The sequence below is a fragment of the Pongo pygmaeus genome, chromosome 5, assembly GCF_028885625.2.
Source record: "Pongo pygmaeus isolate AG05252 chromosome 5, NHGRI_mPonPyg2-v2.0_pri, whole genome shotgun sequence".
Taxonomy (NCBI): Eukaryota; Metazoa; Chordata; class Mammalia; order Primates; family Hominidae; genus Pongo; species Pongo pygmaeus.
Window position 1 is genome coordinate 42,491,504 of NC_072378.2, and position 21,225 is coordinate 42,512,728.

The 21,225-nt window shown below is 53.1% G+C and overlaps 1 protein-coding gene across 1 annotated transcript in view; it reads right to left on the reverse strand.

Annotated features, from left to right (window-relative positions):
• The window catches only part of C5H6orf132 (chromosome 5 C6orf132 homolog), a 41,440-nt gene extending 20,563 nt beyond the window's left edge, over nucleotides 1–20,877 (reverse strand). Inside the window, exons 1-2 of the mRNA XM_054493371.2 lie at nucleotides 20,733–20,877; nucleotides 7,389–7,495 (exon numbers count right to left, since the gene is read on the reverse strand). Of these exons, the coding sequence (XP_054349346.2) occupies nucleotides 7,389–7,495; nucleotides 20,733–20,877 (252 nt within the window). The remainder of the gene's footprint in view (nucleotides 1–7,388; nucleotides 7,496–20,732) is intronic.
• Between the last annotated feature and the right edge of the window lie 348 nt (nucleotides 20,878–21,225).

Below are 21,225 nucleotides of genomic sequence, written 5' to 3' on the forward strand. Positions count from 1 at the left end.
TCCCACCTCCCTTAGGTTTGCTGTGATACCAGAGGCCACTGCACACCTTAAGAGGTCCTGCAGAGTAGTGCTCAAGAAAGTTTATTTCCCCTGGATTCTAATCGAGGACTTGGGCCACTGCTCCGGGCACAGCCTTCAGGGTGTGTCTCTCTGGTTGCATCTGAGGAAATGAGTTCTTCCCCATGGTCAGGGACAGGTCACCAGGAATCCCCTATTGCCCTCTTGACTGCTAACATTTCAGAGTTGAGAAGGAGAAAGAAAGGGAGGGAAGAAGGCAGGGAAGAAAACACTCGCTATTCAAGGATGAGGCTAGTTTCCCTTTGAAGTTTTGTGGGGGCTGGGGCCCACTGCTCACCTGTTGCACCCCTGAGAGTTCAGGAGGGCAGGGCTCACCCACTGATGGTCCCAGTCCACCCCACTGGCCTCCTCATGCCTGGGACACACACATCCTCATGCCTGGGATTCCTCAGAGCTCAGCCAAGTCTCAAGGGTGGGTTACCAGGGGCTGGGCCAGTGGGCAATGCATGGTTGACCCTGGGTGGCGGCCAGCTCGGAGTCTTAGCTACACATCGTGGAATACAAACTTCCTCACCAGACTCCTCCTGGAGCCTGGTCTGGGGCACTGGCCCTGTGGGGTGGCGTGTGGAGTTGCAGAGTGGGAGGGAGATGACCCTGAACCTGAGTTAGAGGCAGGCATGGTTGGGGGCACCACTGCAGGCTGGGAGAAAAGGAAGCTGGGAGCCTCCCCCCCGCCGCCCTAGAGCAAGAGCTACACAGAAACCCCTCCAGGCACCCAACATATCCAACTAGACGAAGCCCAGCCAGTTGTTTTCCTGGCTTAGGGGTGCAGTATGGGGGTGCTGGCCTGGTGGACGTGGTAGAGGATCAAGGATCGAGAAAGGCTGTGTGTATCCTGCAGAGCAGCTGTGAAGTTGGGAGCCAGTGAGCAGTTTATAAAGGAGATGGTTTCCCCAACACAGCGCCACACTGTGCCACAGCTCAGACCCCTCCTAGGGGCCAGAAAAGAGTGTCCACCCATGAACCATCTTTCTCTGAACCTATCTACCATCTGAGAACCACCCTTAGACCCAGGTTACCACGGCTTCTGCCCTCCACCGGGTATTATGGAGGGCCCAGGTCTGCCCTCTCTCTGGGGCAAGAAGTCAGTAGGATCAAGGGGACATGCCCTCAGAGGGCGCACCACGTCCCTGGAGACCCTGCCTAAATGGCCCTGAGCCCATTTCAAGGGCTTCTTCTCTGGCCAGTCTTCCTGAGGGGGCACACATCTGTGAGTCCATGGGGACAAAGGGGTGGCTGTTTATGGGCCAGGATGAAGAATGGAGGTTTATGGGCCTAGATGGAGCTTTGGAGGTTCAGGCTGAGGTCCTTACTGAGAGGGAAGGAGCCAGGTGGGTAGAGAAGGGGGTGTGAAGCTCCATTTGCATTCTCGTGGCCGGCCTAACACCCCACACCCCACGACCCTTTGGCCTAACATCATCCACACAAACCAGCTAAAAGCCAGTCATGGCTGCCTTGCCTGGCTCACCCTACAGAGCTCAGATTCCAGCCCCAAAAGGTGCCTGGGCCTTGAGTTTAGAGAAAAGCTCCTGCAGCAGCGGGGTGGGTGGAAAGGAGAGATGGGGCTGACTCCAGCTGCCTCTTCAGCAGCAAGGACTAAGGGAGGGGTGCAGGGCAGGCGAGGCCTCCTGCCTGAGCCTAGGGATGCCTCCTCTGGCAGAGCCAGGCCTGTCTGACTCACAGGGTGGGGTGACCCAGGCAGCTCTCACCGCTCAGGGCACCCCTGGGGACCTGTTGGGCCAGTTTTCCCATATTTGCCACACTGGCATTTAATTTTTAATTCCTCATATGCATCACCCTGGAGATGGCTTGATTCAGACTGGGGAGGACAAGAGAGAATCCCAGAAAATACAACCCTTCTGCCACCCACTGTTCTATGGACCCAGCTCTCAGAAGCAGAGGGACAGGCCGGGTGTGGTGGCTCATGCCTGTAATCCCAGCACTTTGGCAGGCCAAGGCGGGCAGATCATGAGGTCAGGAGATCGAGAGACCATCCTGGCTAACACAGTGAAACTCTGTCTCTACTAAAAATACAAAAAATTAGCCGGGCGTGGTGGTGGACGCCTGTAGTCCCAGCTACTCGGGAGGCTGAGGCAGGAGAACGGCTTGAACCCAGGAGGCGGAGCTTGCAGTGAGCCTAGATCGCACCACTGCACTCCAGCCTGGGTGACAGAGACAGACTCCATCTCAAAAAAGAAAAAAGAAGAAGAGGAAGAAACAGAGGGACAGGCTCCGGCTTGCTCTCTGGGCCCAGTCTTCCCTGAGAAGGAGGGAGAAAGGATCACCCCTCGCTCAGCCAGCCTCTGATGTACCCGGGGCCAGCCTGGGGAGAAGGTCTGGCTCCTGTCCCTGTTTCTGTTGAGCCCAGTGGCCTGGACAGGGCCCTCCCATCCCCAGGCCTCAGTATTCTCATCTTGACAACTGCTGTAGACCTCCTGCCTCTGAAGTTTGGTGGCTGAAATCCAGCTCCTCAGGGCTTCCCAAGCAGGAAGGTGGGGTTGGCCCAGTAGCTGGAAAACCTCCCTTTCTAGAGGCGGAAGCAGAGCTCAAGGAGAGGTCCATGTGTCATTACGGCCTGGCTTCTCCAATGGCCCTCCAGGGAGCTGACCACACTGTCTACCCTTCCGTTAGGAAGTCATTTTAACACAGAAAGTCGTGGCTGGAGAGACCCTTCAGGACCATGCAGTGTGACCCCCACTGTTGGGTGAGGAGCCAGAGGCCCAGGGAGAGGAAGGGACTGGCCTGCAACCACCCTGCATCCCAGCGGCAGAGCTGGGACTGGTGTCAGCTGCAGTATTCAGCTAATACTCAGCTGGAGTATTAGCCCCTGGTCCCATCCCAGCCACTGAGGGATCCCGAGGTCCTTTTCCTAGCTGGCCTTTGGCTTCTGGATGCCTGATAAACACTTCGTAATCCCCAGCACCCTCAGCACACAGAGCAAGGGAGCTCTGGGGAAGGGGGCAGAAGCACCTGTCGCTGCCTTGTCTCCTTCTCTCTAGCTCTGTCCCCTGGCAGGCTCCTGTAGGGCACTGATGAGGAGGGTAGGCTCAGAAGATGGCCCAGGCTTGGAGAGAGCTTACAGGCCCTCGGGGGGCCTGTCACCTGACTTCTTGGGCACTGCTACCTCGTACCTCGCCTACCCACTGGGCAGCCTGGCCTGGGAGGTGCCTCTGAATGTGGGAAGGGAGGACAGGGAGGGGTGGAGGCCTGGCCGGCTAGGACAGTGTCAGGCAGGGCTAGGCACCAGCCCAGCTCCCCACCCACCCTGACTTGGCGGGGCTGGGGGACGGGGTGTGTGCGTGTGCATGTGTGTGTGAGCCCACACCCACACAGAGCTCGTCCTCTCTCTCCTCCCCATCCTCCCGGCCTTCTGTCCCTGCTGAAAGAAAGCAAAGGACCTGGCTAGGGCCTACAGGAGAGGAGTCAGAAGCTCAGACAGGAGAGAATTAAGCCGCCAGCCGGATTCTCCTCCACCCGGGAGCAGGCGATGAATGGGATGGAAGCTGCCCTATCTTGTGACCTGAGTGAGGAGCACAGAACAGTCCCTGTGATGCGGGCCACTGGGCCAAGGGTTCCTAATCTGAAGGCATATCATGGGTGGGCTTCAGTCGCCTGCTGAAATTGTAAGCAAAACTAGATGTATGTGGCTCACAGCCTCATCATGGTGTCAAAAGCATCTATGAGCCAAAAGTGGCAAGAGGCCTGGTGCCCAGCAGGCCCAGGCTGCTGGACAGGGATTCAGAGAGGCAGGCAAGGGAGGTGGAAGTGGTTTTGCCGCCTGGTCCTGGAAGGAGAAGGAAAAAGCTTCTATGTAGCGGGTGGAGGGAGAGTAGAACGGCCTGAATAGAACTTGGACCCTGGAGCCTGGCTTCAGGGATTCCAGTCGCGGCTCTGCCACTTAGCCGCAATACCTTAAGCAAGTTACTCCACCCTGTGCCTCAGTTTCTCTGCCTGTAACATGGGGATTAATGACAGCACCTTGCTCGGAGGGTGGCTTTGTTAACACACATGGTCCACGTGGAATGGTGTCTGGCACACAGTGAGTGCTCAGCATAGGTGGCCACGATCACAGGCTGCGCCACAGATAGGGTTGGCAAGTCACTCCATCTGCCTTTCCCCGGTTAGCCAGCACTGAGGGAACGAGTGAACTTCCCCTTCCTGGTTCAGTTCCTGCCTCTGTAAAATGAGGCCCCTTTCAGCCGTCAGTTCACCATGTGTCCATTCTCTCACCCTCACCCGTGAGGGGGTGTGAGTTTTTAGGGAGAAGCCCCCATTTCCTGGGACTGGTTCTGAGGCTTGCCCAAAAGAACTGTTCCCAGGAAGCATTTCCCCGGGACAGCCTGGAACTCAGGCCTGACCAGCCAGCCCAGCCCACTCCAGGGGCCCCAGAGCCTTTGGCCAGGCCTGCCTGGGGTCTATGCAGCCCTTGAGTCATGTTCTGCCCAGACCAGATCCAAACCAGAGCCAGAGAGGGCTGGAAGGTGAGGATTTGCTCTGGTCTTTGAGGGGCCCATAGCAGATAGCTGGGGGGAGATAAGGATGCCCACCAATCAGAACAAACTCAGCTGGGCCCACATTAACTCTTTAGTTGCTGCTTTTGGGGGTGTTCCAGGTCTAGGCGAGGGGCAGGACAGCAGGAGCCACTCCAGGGGCAACAGCCGTTTCTACTGTGTAGAGAAGTATTTCTGTTCTTTTTTTTGTTTTTTGTTTTTTTTTTTTTGAGATGGAATCTTGCTCTGTCGTCCAGGCTGGAGTGCAGTGGTGCGATCTTGGCTCACTGCAACCTCTGCCTCCAGGTTCAAGCGATTCTCCTGCCTCAGCCTCCTGAATAGCTGGGATTACAGGTGTGTGCCACCACACTCGGCTAATTTTTGTATTTTCAGTAGAGACGGGGTTTCACCATGTTGGCCAGGCTGGTCTTGAACTCCTGACCTTGTGATCCACCCACCTTAGCCCCCAAAGTGCTGGGATTACAGGCATGAGCCACCACACCTGGCTGTATTTCAGTATTTTATTTTATTTTTTTAAATTTCCATTTTACAGATGAATGTTTTAGTATTTTACCGACTGGTAGAGGTGTGTCAACTCTGGGCCCACACTGCTATGAATCTGGGTATGTGTGTTGAGGGTAAGTGACAGGAGAGAATCTAATTAACCTCCCAATATAGAGTATTTCAGGCTGGGCGCAGTGGCTCACGCCTGTAATCCCAGCACTTTGGGAGGCTGAGGTGGGTGGATCACCTGAGGTCAGGAGTTCGAGACCAGCCTGGCCCACATGGTGAAACCCTGTCTCTGCTAAAAATACAAAAAATTTGCCGGGCGTGGTGGTGGGCGCCTGTAATCCCAGCTACTTGGGAGGCTGAGGCAAGAGAATCACTTGAACCCAGGAGGTGGAGGTTGCAGGGAGCCGAGATCACGCCATTGTACCACTCCAGCTTGGGCAACAAGAGCGAAACTCAGTCTGCAAAAAAAAAAAAAAAAAAAAAAAAAAATATTTCAAACTGATTTTATCTCCATTTATGGGTGCAATCACTTCTATCAGAGTTTTATGCATTCTCTGGAAACCAAGTTAGGGGCTGACTCATTTGGTTTTTTTCTTTAAGACAGGGTCTCACTCTGTCACCCAGGCTGAAGTGCAGTAGTGCAATCATAGCTAACTGCAGCCTCAACCTCCTGAGCTCAAGCAATCCTCCTGCCTCAGCCTCCCAAGTAGCTGGGACTATAGGCACACACCACCACACCTCACTAATTTTTAAATTTTTTGTAGAGATGGGGTTGGGCTATATTGCCCAGGCTAGTCTTGAACTCATGGCCTCAAGTGATCCTCCCACCTCAGCCTCCCAAAGTCCTAGGATTCCAAGCTGACTTATTTGATTTATATCTTGTTGGTGGTGGTGTTGCACTTTCTATATTTATCTATAATGTCCACGAATTGCTTTTATAAGCAGAAAATAAATTATTTAAAGTTGTATTCCCAGAGATCTGTGTGCTCAGCCCTCCACAGAGAGGCCTTAGAGATGCACCAAGGAGAATGTAAGACTGCCTCTGTCCCATCTAGAATCTTACGTCTGATTGTTGAAGTTGGACATAGCAGAAAAAAACTGGTGATGCGGAGAGGAAGGTGGTTGTGCCAGGCAGGCAGTGCTAGGCAGGAGGTATGGGGACCTAGGACCAATGTGTGGGGTGCCATGAAGTCTAACAGGCCCCTGAGAGCTCAGACCAGGGCAAGGGGCCTTTCAGTCCAGGCAATACTAAACCCTCATGGAGGCAAGAGGATGCCGTGACCCCAGTGACAGTATTGTGCCACCCATGACCCAGGTCTGACAGACAGGAGTAAGCCTCAAATATAGGAGCCTGGCTGTTTAGGCCTGGGCTGTCTAGTACAGCAGCCACTGGCCACAAGCAGCCATTGAGCACTTAAAATGTCTCAGTCTGTCAGAAGCAGGATGTGCTATATAAGTAGTACACCAGATTGTTAAGACTTAGCATGAAAAAAAAGAACGTAAAATAGCCATTAGTATTTTTTATATTGATTAAATGTTGCAATGACACTCTTTTTTTTCTTTTGAGACAGAGTCTTGCTCTGTCACCCAGGCTGGAGTGCAGTGGTGCGATCTCGGCTCACTGCAAGCTCCGCCTCCCGGGTTCATGCCATTCTCCTGCCTCAGCCTCCCGAGTAGCTGGGACTACAGGTGCTTGCCACCACACCGGCTATATATATATATATATATATATATTTTGTATTTAGTAGAGACGGGGTTTCACCGTGTTAGCCAGGATGTTCTCGATCTCCTGACCTTGTGATCTGCCCCCCTTGGCCTCCCAAAATGCTGGGACTACAGGCGTGAGCCACCGCACCGGCCACAATGACACTCTTTTGAATATACTGGGTTAAGCAAAATACATTTGTCTCCTCCAGTGGGCAGGGAGCTTCTTGAGAACAGCAAGGCTGGCCCAGTCATCTCTGTATCCAGCACCTAATGCAGGGCCTGGCACAAAGCAGACAGTCATCAGTGACTGTGGAAAATGAACCCTGCTTGGCTGAGGGTACCCACTGCTGTATCACTCCTGCACACAAGTTCTCCATAACTTCTCCATGGGCTTGGCCCTGAACGAGCTGGCATCCCTAATCCTAGACTTCCTCTGTGAGCCTCGGCCATGCCTCCTTCCAGTAGCCCCCCTTCCCGCTGGGTCAGCATCAGGAAGGAAGGGGTGGACGGAGGATGCAGCTGATGTCCACTCGGACTAGGGCAGCCTTGGTGTCCCCACCCAGAGCAGACTCTCCAACCTCAGAGCAGAACCATACTCACCAGCGGAAGGAAGGTCAGCAGGGGCCGGACTCTTGGCCGAGCTTTCAGCGTGGCTGTTCCTGACTCGCTCACTGTGTTAAACCGATTGTCTTCATAATAGATGCCATCTAGAGAACACAAGTGAGGGGACACCATAAGCTGGAGATCCAAGGCATCCGGCCACCCAAGTTTAATCTGCCCTTCAGCTCCCAGTGAGGAAAGCCAGGGCCTGCGTGTCTCCCGGTGTTAGACTCAGCTAAGCGCCTCTAACATAATCAGATCTTATAGATGAGATGTGCGCTAATGGGGCCAGCTGAGGTGGCGCTGGGTGAGGGACTCGGTGTTCCTGGGGCTTTCAGCCCCCTGCAGCCATCTCTCTCCCAATCCATAACCACCACCCTGTACTGTCCTGAGCCTTCTCTCTCACAGCAATGGTCCCTCGTTTTTGGAGCCCAGGAAGCCCGGCTAAGGGCCCAGCCGAAGCTTATCTCAGAGAGGGAGGAAAACAAGCTGGCTTTTCCCTCGGGTGTTTGAATTTCTAATCTGAAACATGCAGAGCAGATGAGGCCACCTGCTGTCCCCAGTGGCCAATATCCCATCATCTGGACTCCCTAACTCAAGATTTCCCTGACCACCAAACCACAGATGGTTGTGTACATGGCTTGCTTTAATGCACCCTTGAGGGCAGAGCAGAAAAAACAGGACAGTAGTGTCAGTGTGACCTGGTTAAAAAATCCCAGCTCTGCCACTGACTGCCCACGTGGCTTAACCTCTCTGGGTCTCAGTTTTTCCCATCCGTACAGTGGGAGTGATGATAGTGCCGTATAGCACTGTTGTGAGGAGTGAGTGTGGCCAGGGCATAGTAAGTGCTCAGCAAACATGGTGGCTTCCCCTGTAGGAAGATGATATGAAGGACCTTCCTCTTCCTCCAGTTACTGAGTCTGTGCTCCGTGCTGCTCTATGGCAGTGGGAAGATGTGAGGGGCCACTCACATCACATCACATCCCTTTCTCAACTCCCTCATGACCCTTGATACACACTGACAAGAAATTCACACTCCCTTGGCAGGAATCGCTGTAGCCCTCCTGCTATGTGCCTCATGAGCAAAGAGGGCTTTCTTCCATTTAACGAAGTGTGGAGGACTTTCCTCGGTAGCCAAAGAGGAGAGAAGAAAGGTTAGAATCCCAGTTAGCCAGAAGTCTACTAACTGGGACATTGAGTTAATCATGATTACTTTTCTCCTTGTACATGACTTTAGGAGAAAATTGCAAGAAAGCCAAATGATTTATTTAAGAGACTGGGCTTGTCAGGAAGATCCTGGGATCAGACTACATCCATCCCAAATCCCTACACCGATAGCTGCAGCGCCCCATGGGAGCATCTGGGCTTTGGATGTGACAGGGAGGCTCCTGGGAGCGCTCCAGCAGCTGGAGGTGGTGTCCTCCATGTGCTGCCCTCCCAAGGCAGGAAGCTGGCTGGGACACTCAAGCTTCTCCACGTCTCAAAAGGGGCCCGAACGTCGGGTTCTCCGTGTGCTCTGCACGTCCCTGGAAACTCCAGTTCCCAGCACTGCCCTGCCCCATGCACTCTGGGCAAATATGATTTTCCAGTCCCAGTTGCCAGGCTCCATGCCTAAGGCTGCAGACCAAGATCGGACAGGGCATGGGGGAGGGGAGCTGTAAGATCTGACCCAATGGGAAACAACAAAAGTAGCTCACAAACAGCCACCACGAAAGCCCCCAATTCCCTCACTTCCAAGAGTCTGCATGTTGACACAAGGATCTCCTGGGGCATTCTCTAGAGAGTGCTGTGTGGATGCCAAGGCCCTAGACCTGATGTGATGTGGCTACCTGGACCCTTAACAGGACTGGGGTGGGGCAGGGATTGCCACAGGGACTGCATGAGAGCCACGCTCCTAGGCAAGGCCCTAATCATTTCATTTCATCTCTGCACCAATGTTGGGATCTAGGGAGCCTCCTTCCTACAGTTGAGTTATTGTCATATTAATGGCTACTCTTATCGGGTGCCTAGGAGCTTTAGAAGTGTTATATCTGAGCAACTTGGCAAGGATGATAACTGTAATAGTAATAATAGTAAAAGGTAAAAACTTACTGAGCATCTTTTTTTATCTTTATTTATTTTTTTTGAGATGGAGTCTTTTTTTTGGTTATATAGATGAAAGGTTTCTATGTTGCCCAGGCTGGCCTCAAAAGCCTTGTCTCGCCTCCTTATGCGCCAGGACAACAGGCCTGAGCCATTGTGGATCCCCTTGCTCTGTCGCTCAGGCTGGAGTACAGTGGCGTGATCTCAGCTCAGTGCAACCTGCGCTTCCCAGGTTCAAGCAATTCTCCTGCCTCAGCCTCCCAAGTAGTTAGGATTACAGGTGTGCACCACCATGCCCAGCTAATTTTTGTATTTTTAGTAGAGACGGGGTTTCACCATATTGGCCAGGCTGGTCTCAAACTCCTGAACTCAGGTGATCTACCCGCCTCGGCATCCCAAAGTGCTGGGATTACAGGTGTGCACCACGCGCCCGGCCTACTGAGCACCTTTAATGGTCTGGGCACTGTTCCGAGCATCTTACACATTATTAATTCATTTAATTCTCAAAACAGCCCCATGCAAATTGGTAGTCATTATCCCTGTTTTACAGATGAGGAAACTGAGGCACAAGGAGGTCAAATAACTTGCCCAAAGCCTCATAGTAAGTGTTGAAGCCAGGGTCTCCCTAAAGGACCTGACTTCTAAACCATCATACACACACCCCTAAAGGGAAGAGTCATAATCCCACCATGTACGGGGGTGAGGAAGGCTTGGCTCGGCTCTGGCCAAGGAGCAGCTCTGGGAAGCAATGGGAGGTGAGGCAGCTTGTTCGAAGCCTGCTGGTCAGGGTGGAGTCGGATCTGAACCGTGGCCATCTGACCCCCAAGCAGGCGCTCTAACTGCCTCACAGATCCCATGACTCAGCCCTGACTCTGAGCCATTGTTGTTTTGCTTGCTTTGTGGTTGTTTTAAGCAGTGAAATCCTTTCTAAGAATATAATTGTTCTCTGTAAAACATATAGAAGGATAGTGGCTGTAGTTGAGGCCGGGTTGGAAGGCCCAGGTGGCTCCTCTCCCTACCAGGCACCTCTGGAAAATCGGATTTGATTTCCCAGTCTGAAGAGGAGTGTGTAGGGGTCAGAGAGGGAAACGTGACACGGGAGCAGAGGTGGGGTGATGCGCTGTGAGAGGGGCTCGGCTGCCATGGCTGGCTTTGAAGATGGAAGGAGGCTACTGGCTGAGGACTGTGGGCTGCCTCTGGCAGCCAGAACAGGCAAGGTAACAGACTCTCCTGAAGCCTCCAGAGGAACAAAGTCTTGCCAACACCTTAATTGAGCCCACAGAGACCTGTGTCAGAGTTGTGACATGCAGAATTGTAAGATAGTAAATTTGTTATCAAAATAAGAAAAGGGGCTGGGTGCGGGGACTCACACCTGTAATCCCAGCACTTTGGGAGGCCGAGGCAGGCGGATCACAAGGTCAGGAGATCGAGACCATCCTGGCTAACACGGTGAAACCCCGTCTCTACTAAAAATACAAAAAATTTGCTGGGTGTGGTGGCATGCACCTATAGTCCCAGCACTCAGGAGGCTGAGGCAGGAGAATCACTTGAAGCAGGGAGGCGGAGGTTGCAGTGAGCCGAGATTGCGCCACTGCACTTCAGCCTGGGGGACAGAGTAAGACTCTGTCTCAAAAAAAATAATAATAATAAAATAAAATAAGAAAAGGAGGTGTGGGGCCGGGCGTGGTGGCTCACGCCTATAATCCCAGCACTTTGGGAGGCCGAGGTGGGCGGATCACGAGGTCAGGAGTTCAAGACCAGCCTGGCCAATATGGTGAAACCCTGTCTCTACTACAAATACAAAAATTAGCCGGATGTGGTGGTGGGCACCTGTAATCCCAGCTACTCAGGATACTCAGGAGGCTGAGGCAGGAGAACCGCTTAAACCCGGGAAGCAGAGGTTGTAGTGAGCTGAGATTGTGCCAGTAACTCCAGCCTGGGTGACAGAGTGAGACTCTGTCTCAAAAAAAAAAAAAAAAGAAAAAAAAAAAGAGAAAAGGAGGTGTGGCTGGAATCAGGCCAACTCTCGGGGCCCCTCAGACCTGGCCCAGCTCCTGCTGGGTGGAGGCATAGCATGAGGTGAGGCGCGTGTGTCTGTCTCCATCAGCTAGATCCTCAAAGCATTCAAGGTCAGAACTGGGGTCTTCCCAGCCTCAACGTCAAGGCCCAAAACTAAACAGAAAGACAACAGAGCTCAACCTTGGGGAATTTCCTATTGGAAGTGATGAACTTTGCTCAGATCACAGGTCAGGGATGCTGAGGCCTTCCTGAGAAGCAGCTCCCTCCTCAGTTGAGGAGCTAAGGAGGGCTAGGAACATCCTGGTGTCCCTTGAGGAAGGAGGGGCGAGGAGGAGGTGAAGGGGGTGCCTGGAGAGGAGGCTGGATGATTTGCTCTCGGAACAAGACTGCAATGAGAAAGAGGGGCACAGCCCCATGTCTCATCCACTCTGAAACTTGCAAACTCCCTTGGTGTCTGGCTTTTTCTGGAAAGGTCCTTCGGGATCTCAGAGGTTTTATGCTTGCCACATGCATGGACCACAAAGGCAGCATTGGAACATCCAGGTGGGATTCAGAAAGCTGGAAAAGGAAGGGAGATGCCCCTGGACCCAGGAGCTTCCAGAGAAAGAGAGTCCTGGGGCAATTCCAGCAGCCGGGAAGCCTTGTGAAACCCCAGCAGCAGGTTCTGAGCAAGGCCTGAGCCCCAGATGGACCACAGTCCTGTCAAGATACAAACTTCTGACAAACTCACATACAAATAATGCAGTGATAAAATAGGGGTAAATCCAGGTCGGCCTCCATTGACCCAAACCTGATCTTTAAATGAACAAAATTTCCCCCCAGATGGAATCCTATTTATGACAAGATTATGCATAGGATTACTTTAGATTTTCTTCCTAACAATTTCTCCCTCATAGAAGGATGGGAAATAAAGGTAGGGCTTTGCTTTCATTTACACTCTCTCAAGGATTTGAGTTGACATAAATATTAATACCATCTAACATCCAAAAACCTGTTCCAAAAACAATTCCTGGTGCCAAGCAGGAGACTTCACCCCAGATTTCAACCTGGGTACAAGCAGCTCCCCTCCTGCCCCTTCTCCCTCAGGAGAACCTGGCTCTGCCATGGGCCGGAGGGCAGCAGAGTTGTGGCTGAGGCTGCCTGGGCTGTGAGGAGACCATGGCTGAGGTTCTGCCCTGGCCGGAAACACCCAGTAGTCGGACAGCTCCTGGCTGGGACGGGAGGCAGGACCTTATGGGGTCAAGGCTATGGGTTTAGAGCCCAGCTGAACTTGGGTTCCAGTTCCGGCTCCATCACTTAACTGTGGGATCCTGGGAGTCTCACTGGTCTCTCTGAGGCTGTCTCTTTATCTTTGTACACGTGAACAGTGGTCCCTGCTGGGCAGGCTGATGTGAGGCTGAGTGAGAGAAAGTGTGCAAAAGTCATCAGCACAGCGCCTAGCAGATATTTATGCTCAATAATTGGGAGGGTTGGCTGGGAGTGGTGGCTCACATCTGTAATCTCAGCACTTTGGGAGGCTGAGGCAGGTGGATTACTTGAGGTCAGGAGTTCAAGATCAGCCTGGCGGCTGGGCACAGTAGCTCACGCCTGTAATCCCAGCACTTTGGGAGGCCAAGGCGGGTAGATCACCTGAGGTCAAGAGTTCAAGACCAGCCTGGCCAACACGGTGAAACCCCGTCTCCACTAAAAATACAAAAATTAGCTGGCCATGGTGGTGGGTGCCTATAACCCCAGCTACTCGAGAGGCTGAGGCAGGAGAATTGCTTGAACCGGGGAGGCAGAGGTTGCAGTGAGCTGAGATTGAGCCATTGCACTCCAGCCTGGGTGACAAGAGCAAAGCTCCATCTCAAAAAAAAAAAAAAGACCAGCCTGGCCAACATGGTGAAACCCCATCTCTACTAAAAATACAAAAATTAGCCAGGCGTGGTGGTGGACGCCTGTAATCCCAGCTACTCAGGATACTCGGGAGGCTGAGGCAGGAGAATCACTTGAACCTGGGAGGCAGAGGTCGTAGTGAGCTGAGATTGCGCCACTGCACTCCAGCCTGGGCAACAGAGTGAGACTCCGTCTCAAAAAAATAATAATAATAATTGGGAGGGCTGGTTATTGTTGTCATCATCATTTTCTCTCTGCTCCACCTTACTTCCCTCCATCAAGAGTTTGGGCTGTGAGCTTGAGCTGGACTGTGTCACTTGCAAATCATGGTGACACCTGTCCCCATGGGGGAGAGCCACCGGGAGGCAGGCGGCCCTTTGGGCCCTTTGCTTTCTTGTTTGGGTTCACTCTGAGTCCTGATGCCTGGGGCTGAACAGCCCTCTTTGCAGCAACCCAGAGTGGGAGGGGCTGGATCAAGGTTGCCAAGCAGGGGTCAAACATGGCCCCTGACTTGCACTGCCTTACGCATGGCAGGGCATGTGGCTCCCTGCCTCTCCCCAACAGGCAGACCTGGCTCTCTCAGCCTGGGCTGGGGTGTGTGTTAAATGTGGCGGGTGGGCCAGCTCCGGGCGAGCTGAGAGCTAGGTACACGCTGCTGCAGGACGCCCAGCCCTTCTTTTCTCCCTTGCTCCCCGAGGGGAGGAGCCTCACTGAGTCTTCTGCATTTCTTTGCTTACAGAGTTCAGGGTTGGAAGAAATGTTCTTCCTCCCCCAGCCCCAAAGCTGCTCATGGATCTCCATGGAGGCTGAGGTCAGAAAGATTCTGGGACAGTTATTTAGTTCTTTCCCCAAATTCTAGCTAGGTCCAAACTAGAGAGAAAATTAATTTGATTTATTAAATACTTAAATGTCTAACATCTATTAAGCCTGTGTTATGAGCAAGGCACTATTCTAAGCCCTCACCACCCCATGGGGGAAGTACCCTTATTATTCCCAATTTGCAGGTGAGGAAACTGAGGCTCAGAGAGGTTAAGTCCCTTGCCCAAGGTCCCACAGCTGGTGAGTCAAAGGGGCCGGGATTCCAGCCCAGGCAACATGACTCTAGACTCTGATTCCCTCATGTCATAGCCAGCATGGCAGGGAAGGAATGTAGGGATTCAGCGTCTCTCCCCTCCATCTCTTGTTTTTCCTGAATGAGACTTGAAAGTTGGTAAGGCCTGGAGGGGAGGAAATGGGCCTAGGAATCATATCCGGATTCACATCCATATAATACCTGAGGACACTGAGCACTTTGTCGGGCTGTTTCCCCACCTGTAAAATGAGGATGATACTTTTCTGGAAGCCCCCCAAAATCAGGAGAAGGAAGGAAGCTAGCCGGAGTGGGAGGAGGGCTGGGGCCCCAAATTGCCAGGAGCCCCTAAATGACCTCAGGAGCACTGGCTACAGGTCTAATTGGATTCCTGGGGCTTAGGAGAATTCGGGCCTTAGCTTGGGGAGTTTTTGTCTTGACTAAGAGTAACCCAGAATCCCAAAACAGACCTCTTTCTACTTCTGCCTCACCGTAGATATAGAATGGGAGTGCTGGACAGTGAAGTATGAAGTGTGGCATCCAATCATCGGCCACCAGGGGAGCCCCTGCCTTTCAGGGAAGCAGCGGGGGCGGCCCCACGTGAATGTAACTCACAAATGGCGTTAATGAGGCCTTTCCTTGCTAATTAGCAAGTCCACAGGACAGGAGCCTAAAAAGGCCAGTCTTTCCCAGCAAGTCCCAGCAGGCCTGACCTGAGGACCACAGAGAGGCCTTTGTCCAAGGGCAGAGGGGACGCTGAAGATTCAGCTGGGGTGGAGGGGCAGGGAGCCACAAAGTAGAGGAGGAGGGAAGAGAAATGGAGGAGTCTTGGGCGCCGCCCCCCCAACCCTGCAGGTGGGGACTAAGGGGGAGGAGCAGAGTGAACAGGGCCCTCTGCTTCCAAGCTAGAACTCACCACTCTGTGTGCAGACCCCAGAACTTGTGAGAAATGCTGACTCTCCCTTCATCCCGAAACTACCGAAACAAATCTAATCTTAACAAGATTCCAGATGACTGGGTGCACTTTGATGTTTGAGCTACCCCGGACTGGAATGACTGAGTCATTTCACCTATCTGAGCCTTCCTTCTGAATCTGTTTCCTCAATTGAGAAGACATACAAAGCTTTTAGTCCAGAGCCTGGTGATAATAATTATATTACTGTCATTACTCTATTGGCTAGGAGAGAACGGGCACCTTGTAGCTGGTCTGTAGGGGTCAAGGGCAGGCCTGGCTTTCTGGAGTTGAACTAGAGTGACAAGAGAAGCTTATATAATGGGGCAGCAGAGGGTGTATATGTGTGCACTGGACTGCCGGCAAACCACAGCACACCTCCAGGGAACAGGAGTAAACAAAAGTTGGTAGGCTGGTGCCAGCCTGGCCCTGGGTGGAAATATATGCTCAGCTCGTGGCTCCCAGGGTAGGAGGTGGGAGTTTCCCACTCTTTAGCCGGGCCTGAAACATAGGGTCAGGAGACCCAGGGAACAGGAACACCAGAACCTGCAGCCACACCAGAGGGCACTAGGGTCCTCCTGATAAGGAGCTGGTGATATTCTTTCCATATTTACGTAGAACCTACCATGTGCCCTGCAGGGAGTCCTAAAGGGAAAGAGAATAGCCTTGCTTCAGGTGGGGAAGGAAATACCAGGATTCTCATATCTGCCTGCACAAAACAATTCCCCTGGAGCTGGTTAAAAACCCAGAGCCCAAAGGCTGGGCGCGGTGGCTCATGCCTGTAAATCCTAGCACTGTGGGAGGCTGAGGCAGGGGCGGGGGCGGGGCGGGGTGGGCAGGGGTGGATCACGAGGTCAGGAGATGAGACCATCCTGGCCAACATGGTGAAACCGCGTCTCTACTAAAAATACAAAAATAGCCATGTGTGGTGGCGCAGGCCGGGGAGGCTGAGGCAGCAGAATCGCTTGAACCCGGGAGGTAGAAGGTTGCAGTAAGCCGAGATTGTGCCACTGCACTCCAGCCTGGCAACAGATCGAGACTCCCTCTCAAAAAACCCCCAGAGCCCAGACCCTAGCCCAGAGATTCTGACTTCCTGTGCCTGAGGTGGGACCCTAGGAATCTGAAATTAACTAATTTTTTTGGGTGGGGGAGGACAGGATCTTGCTCTGTCACCCAGGCTGGAGTGCAGTGGTGCCATCATAGCTGACTGCAGCCTCTATCTCCCAGGCTCAAGCAATCCTCCTGCCTTGGCTTCCCAAAGTGCTGGGGTTGTTTTTGTTTTTGTTTTTTGTTTTGAAACAGGGTCTCGCTCTGCCACCAAGGCTGGAGTGCAGTGGCGCAATCTTGGCTTACTGCAACCTCTGCCTCCTGAACTCGAGCAGTCCTCCCACCTCAGCCTCCTGAGTAGCTGCAGGTACAGGTGCATGCCACCAAGCCTGGCTAATTTTTGTATTTTTAGTAGAGACAACAGGATCTTGCCATGTTGTTCAGGCTGGTCTCAAACTCCCGAGCTCACATGATCCACCTGCCTCAGCCTCCCGAAGTGCTGGGATTACAGGCGTGAGCCACCGCCCAGCCCAGAATCTGCATTTCAAATAAATGTCTGAGGTAGCTGTGAGTTGTCCTATTTAGAGGAACGGGGTAGGAAAGAGAGTCCTCTAGCAAACAAGGGTGTCCCATTGCTGGTGGCGGGTGCAGCGGTGGTAGATAAAGAATCTTGGCTCAGCTAATCCAAGATGCAAGAGAGGAGTCCTGAGTGACTGGCAGCTTTGTCTCCAGTAACAGCCCAGTCCTTTATCTTGGGATTTGCGAAGATCCACATCTCTGCTTTCTCATGCATTTAAACACACACACACACACACACACACATACACACACACTCGTGTGTCCTTGCTTGGGCTGGGAGAGGGCAGAAGACTTCATTAGGATTGCAAATGCATTCAGTGAAGCCCTCCTAATTGCTGGAATACATATTAGAGAAATTCTGTAAAGAAAAATTTTTTGCTCATTACCACTCTCAGATGACTGTTTGCATTTACCTGCTGTACCCAGCCTACCCTTGTGCAAACAGATTTTTACATGGCTGCAACCACAGAGCAAACAGTTGATTACTCCTTAATTCCATTACACATCCCTACATTGATTTTCCTCCCTTCCATTCCACTGCCTGTTCTCTAAGGGCTGGATATCGCCAGCATCTCACCCCAGGCTCGAGGGGAATGTCACAGACTCAGGGGCCCTATGGAACTCTAATCCCACTCTCTCTGAGACTTTGAAATAGTCTTTTCATGGCTCAGTTTCCTCTATTCTACAGCAGTGTTAGGAAGAGGAGCTGAAGCAGGCAGGGGCAGGAACTGCTCCATGCTGGGAATAATCCAACAATAATAAATCATGCCTTAGAGGAGGGGCCAGTAAACTTTTTCTGTACAGGGCAGATAGTAAATATGTTAGCCTTTGCAGGCCATAAGGTCTCTTTTGTAGCTACTCAACTCTAGCCATAGACCATATGTAAATGAGGGGCATAGTTGGCTATGTTCTAATAAAACTTTATTCCTCAAAGCAGGCATGGGCCAGAATGGAGCCAGGACTGTAGTTTGCCAATCCTTGCTTTAGAGCATGCAGCTTGTCCAACCCATGGCCCAACACAAATTAGTGAACTTTCTTAAAATATTCTGAGGGTTTTTTTCTGCGTTTTTTTGTTTTGTTTTTTAGCTCATCAGCTATCGTTAGTGTCAGTGTATTTAATGTGTGGCCCAAGACAATTCTTCTTCCAGTGTGACCCAGGGAAGCCAAAAGATTGGACACCCTGCTTTAGAGCTTTTCGTTTTAATGCTCTTCAAAGCACTACCATAAATACCGCTTCAGGCAGTTACCCTGCAGGCAGCCTGGACACTATCTCCTTTAACAGAAGAAAAAATTGAGGCCCAGAGAGTGCTTAGCCCCACGTATCGACAGAGACAGGATGCCAAGGCAGGGCTGCACCTGCATCCCATCACAGAATCCCCAACACTGGTCCCTCCTCTCCCTAACTCCAAGCAGAGCAGGGAGGAGGACTTCTGCCACGCCCAGTGGCACCCCAGGGAACACCCCGGAAACACTGAGGCGCTGTTCTGCTGGGTGCATGATGTTTTCCACCGCTCCTTGTGCAGGCAAGACCAAGCTGAGTCAGCTGGAGGCCCAGCCCTGCCTTGAGGAACGGGAGGAGCTGTCCTTTGGGCTCCAGCTCTGCCCAGGCTGATGAGGGCAGCAGCTGGCTGGAGGTGACAGGGCACCAGGCCCTCTTCCCTCACCAGAGGTGCTGATGCCCACTAGCAGCCTGCACAGCCTAGGCAAAATGCAGAAGTGGCTGAGAGGCATGGCTGAGGTCTCCCCTTGAGGGAGGAAGGGTGTGTTGAGAGGCATGGCTGAGGTCTCCCCTTAAGGGAGGAAGGGTGTGTGTGTGTGTGTGTGTGTGTGTGTGTGTGTGTGGTATTTTCCAGGCAGATGCCCCTCAAGTAAAATTCACCATTGGATCGCCTTCCTCTGCAGAGTTAATTCAGCAAACCCGCTAAGAGTGTGATCTCTGGAGCCTGACTACCTGGGTTCAAATATTGGTTCTGCCTCACAAGAGAGATTTTGGAGGTCATCGAATTGTTCTAAAACCAGATGGTGGTGATAGTGGCACAACTCTGTGTAAACGGTCTACTAAAAATCATTGAATTGTGGACTTAGAAAAATACTGCCTCCAGCATTGAAAGCTGTATGATCTTGGGCATATTACTTAATCTCCCTGTGCCTCAGTCTCCTCATCTGTCAAACAAGAATGATAATAATAGTGCCTGACTCTAGATGAGATTTCAATGAATCAGTAACACAAAGATTTTAGAATGGCATCTTGCACCTGAGAAAGGATTAATAAATGGTCATTCCATGGTGCCTCTGTTGAGAGGGAAAGAAGTGTCCTGGCTCACAGGCACTTGCCCGCACACCTGTGTCTGGGAGTGCCTACACCATGCCTCCACTTGCCCTGCTCCTCCTGGTCTTTGCTTCTACTGTTTGTTTTGCCAGGAATGCCCTCTCCTGTCAGCTCAAATGCTAGTTCCACTCAGAGGTCATCTCTCTTCTCTGCTTTTATGCTTAATAATCGTTTATAGCAAAGGCTCAGAAAGGGCTAAATGGCATATGGTTAATTCTCTTCAACCCCTGATCTGATATCCTTGTGCCAGGAAGAGGCGACACTTTGTCCATCCCGCTCCTATCCATGGTGCCTTGTGTCCTGGCTGTGGCAACCTGCATACTGAACTGAGTCCAACAGCAGGCACCAAGGCTATGACATCCACTGTGGGTCCCAGCACAGTGGCTATAAAGATCAGTGAAGAGAATATGGTGAGAATGAAGGCAGGCAAGCTAAAGCAGTGATGGGTGACCTTCCTTGGGACCAGAAGCCCCCTGCCCCCCTTACCTGGGCCTTCCAGAGCCACATGTCATACACAAGAAATGGATTTCTGTCTCCAGCCACTGGCTTCCCCTAGTTATAGAGAATACAAATTGCAAAACGATGCAATGATAAGATGACCGACAACCAGAGTCTGGGGATGAGCCAGGGCGGTGCTTTTAGAGGCCTGCAGAGACACACCAGTGTGATTCCGGGGTCAGCGGCAGCTAGCAGTCAGGGAGAGGGTTCCTTGGCCTCCACTGTCCCATTTCTGGCTCCTCGGTCTTAGCCCAGAGACAGCCCAGGCCCCAGGTTGACCTGGCAGGAGCCTGTGGCCCCAATAAGTGACTTGGTGTCACAAACAGGCTGGTAACCTGGTAGCAGCTGCGCCTGTTGTTTTTTCCTGGGCCTCACCTAGCCAGAGCCAAGTTTGTGAGCACCCAGATAGCAGGCCCCTCTCTGCTACGTGGGCTGGGGAAACAGGGAGTGCAAAGGGTGAGGGAGGAGTTCTTAGCCCCTTAGCCCCCAGTTCTTCAGGAACACTTTTGCTTCAGCCAGAATGGGGGTGTAGCGGTGGGGGTCGGGGGAGACACCGCAAACCTCCGGAAGCCTTTCCGCTAACACAAGCATAGGATTCGCCAAGAGGGGCAATTAAACACCTCCGAAGAAGGCCTGGGGTCAGAGGTGGGGGCGGCAAAGTTCTCCCACCTCCCCGTGGTGCGCGGGTCCCCTCTTTCCTCACACCTCTCTCACCGCACAGCCCTTCCCAGACACCCCGGTGCGGTGCCTCCTCCCCTGCCCGGCGGCTGCTCTCGGCCAGTCCGCAGGTTCCAACGTGTCCCTCCCCTCCGCGCCTCCAGGAGACAGCACCGCCGGCCCTGCCCCAGCGCCCTCCGTCCCCGCCCCAGCGCCCTCCGTCCCCGGAGCACTCACCGAAGCCCCTGGTCCCCTCCTCCGGGGCCTCCTGGGTGAAGATCCAGGGCGGGTTGGTGGCGTAGAGGGAGGTGCTGGGGGTCGTGGTGTGCTTCTTCCCGAAGAGTTTGCTGAAGGTGCCCTGCACCGTCTGGTTCTTTTTCATGCTGCCGCAGCCCGCGCGGGCGCCGGGGAAGGACCTTCCCTCCCTCGCCCTGCCCTGCCCCGGACTGAACTCAGCACGGTCTCCCCAGGGGACTCTACCAGGCCATGTCCCCCGCCGTCCTCCCCGCCCGCGCACCGGGCAACAGGTGCTGAGGGCGCCGCCGCTTGCCGGGAAATGCGAGCTACCTGGCCAGGTAAGAGGCAGCCGCTCGGCCGGGCCCCGCCCCGCCGCCGCCCAACTCCCCAGGCCGCATTCCTTCCCGCCTCCTTCTACAACAGGCCATTGTTGGCACGGCCCGGTGGGCTGGGGACCTCGCCCGGCCCACGCCCAGCCTGGGAGACGGGCCAC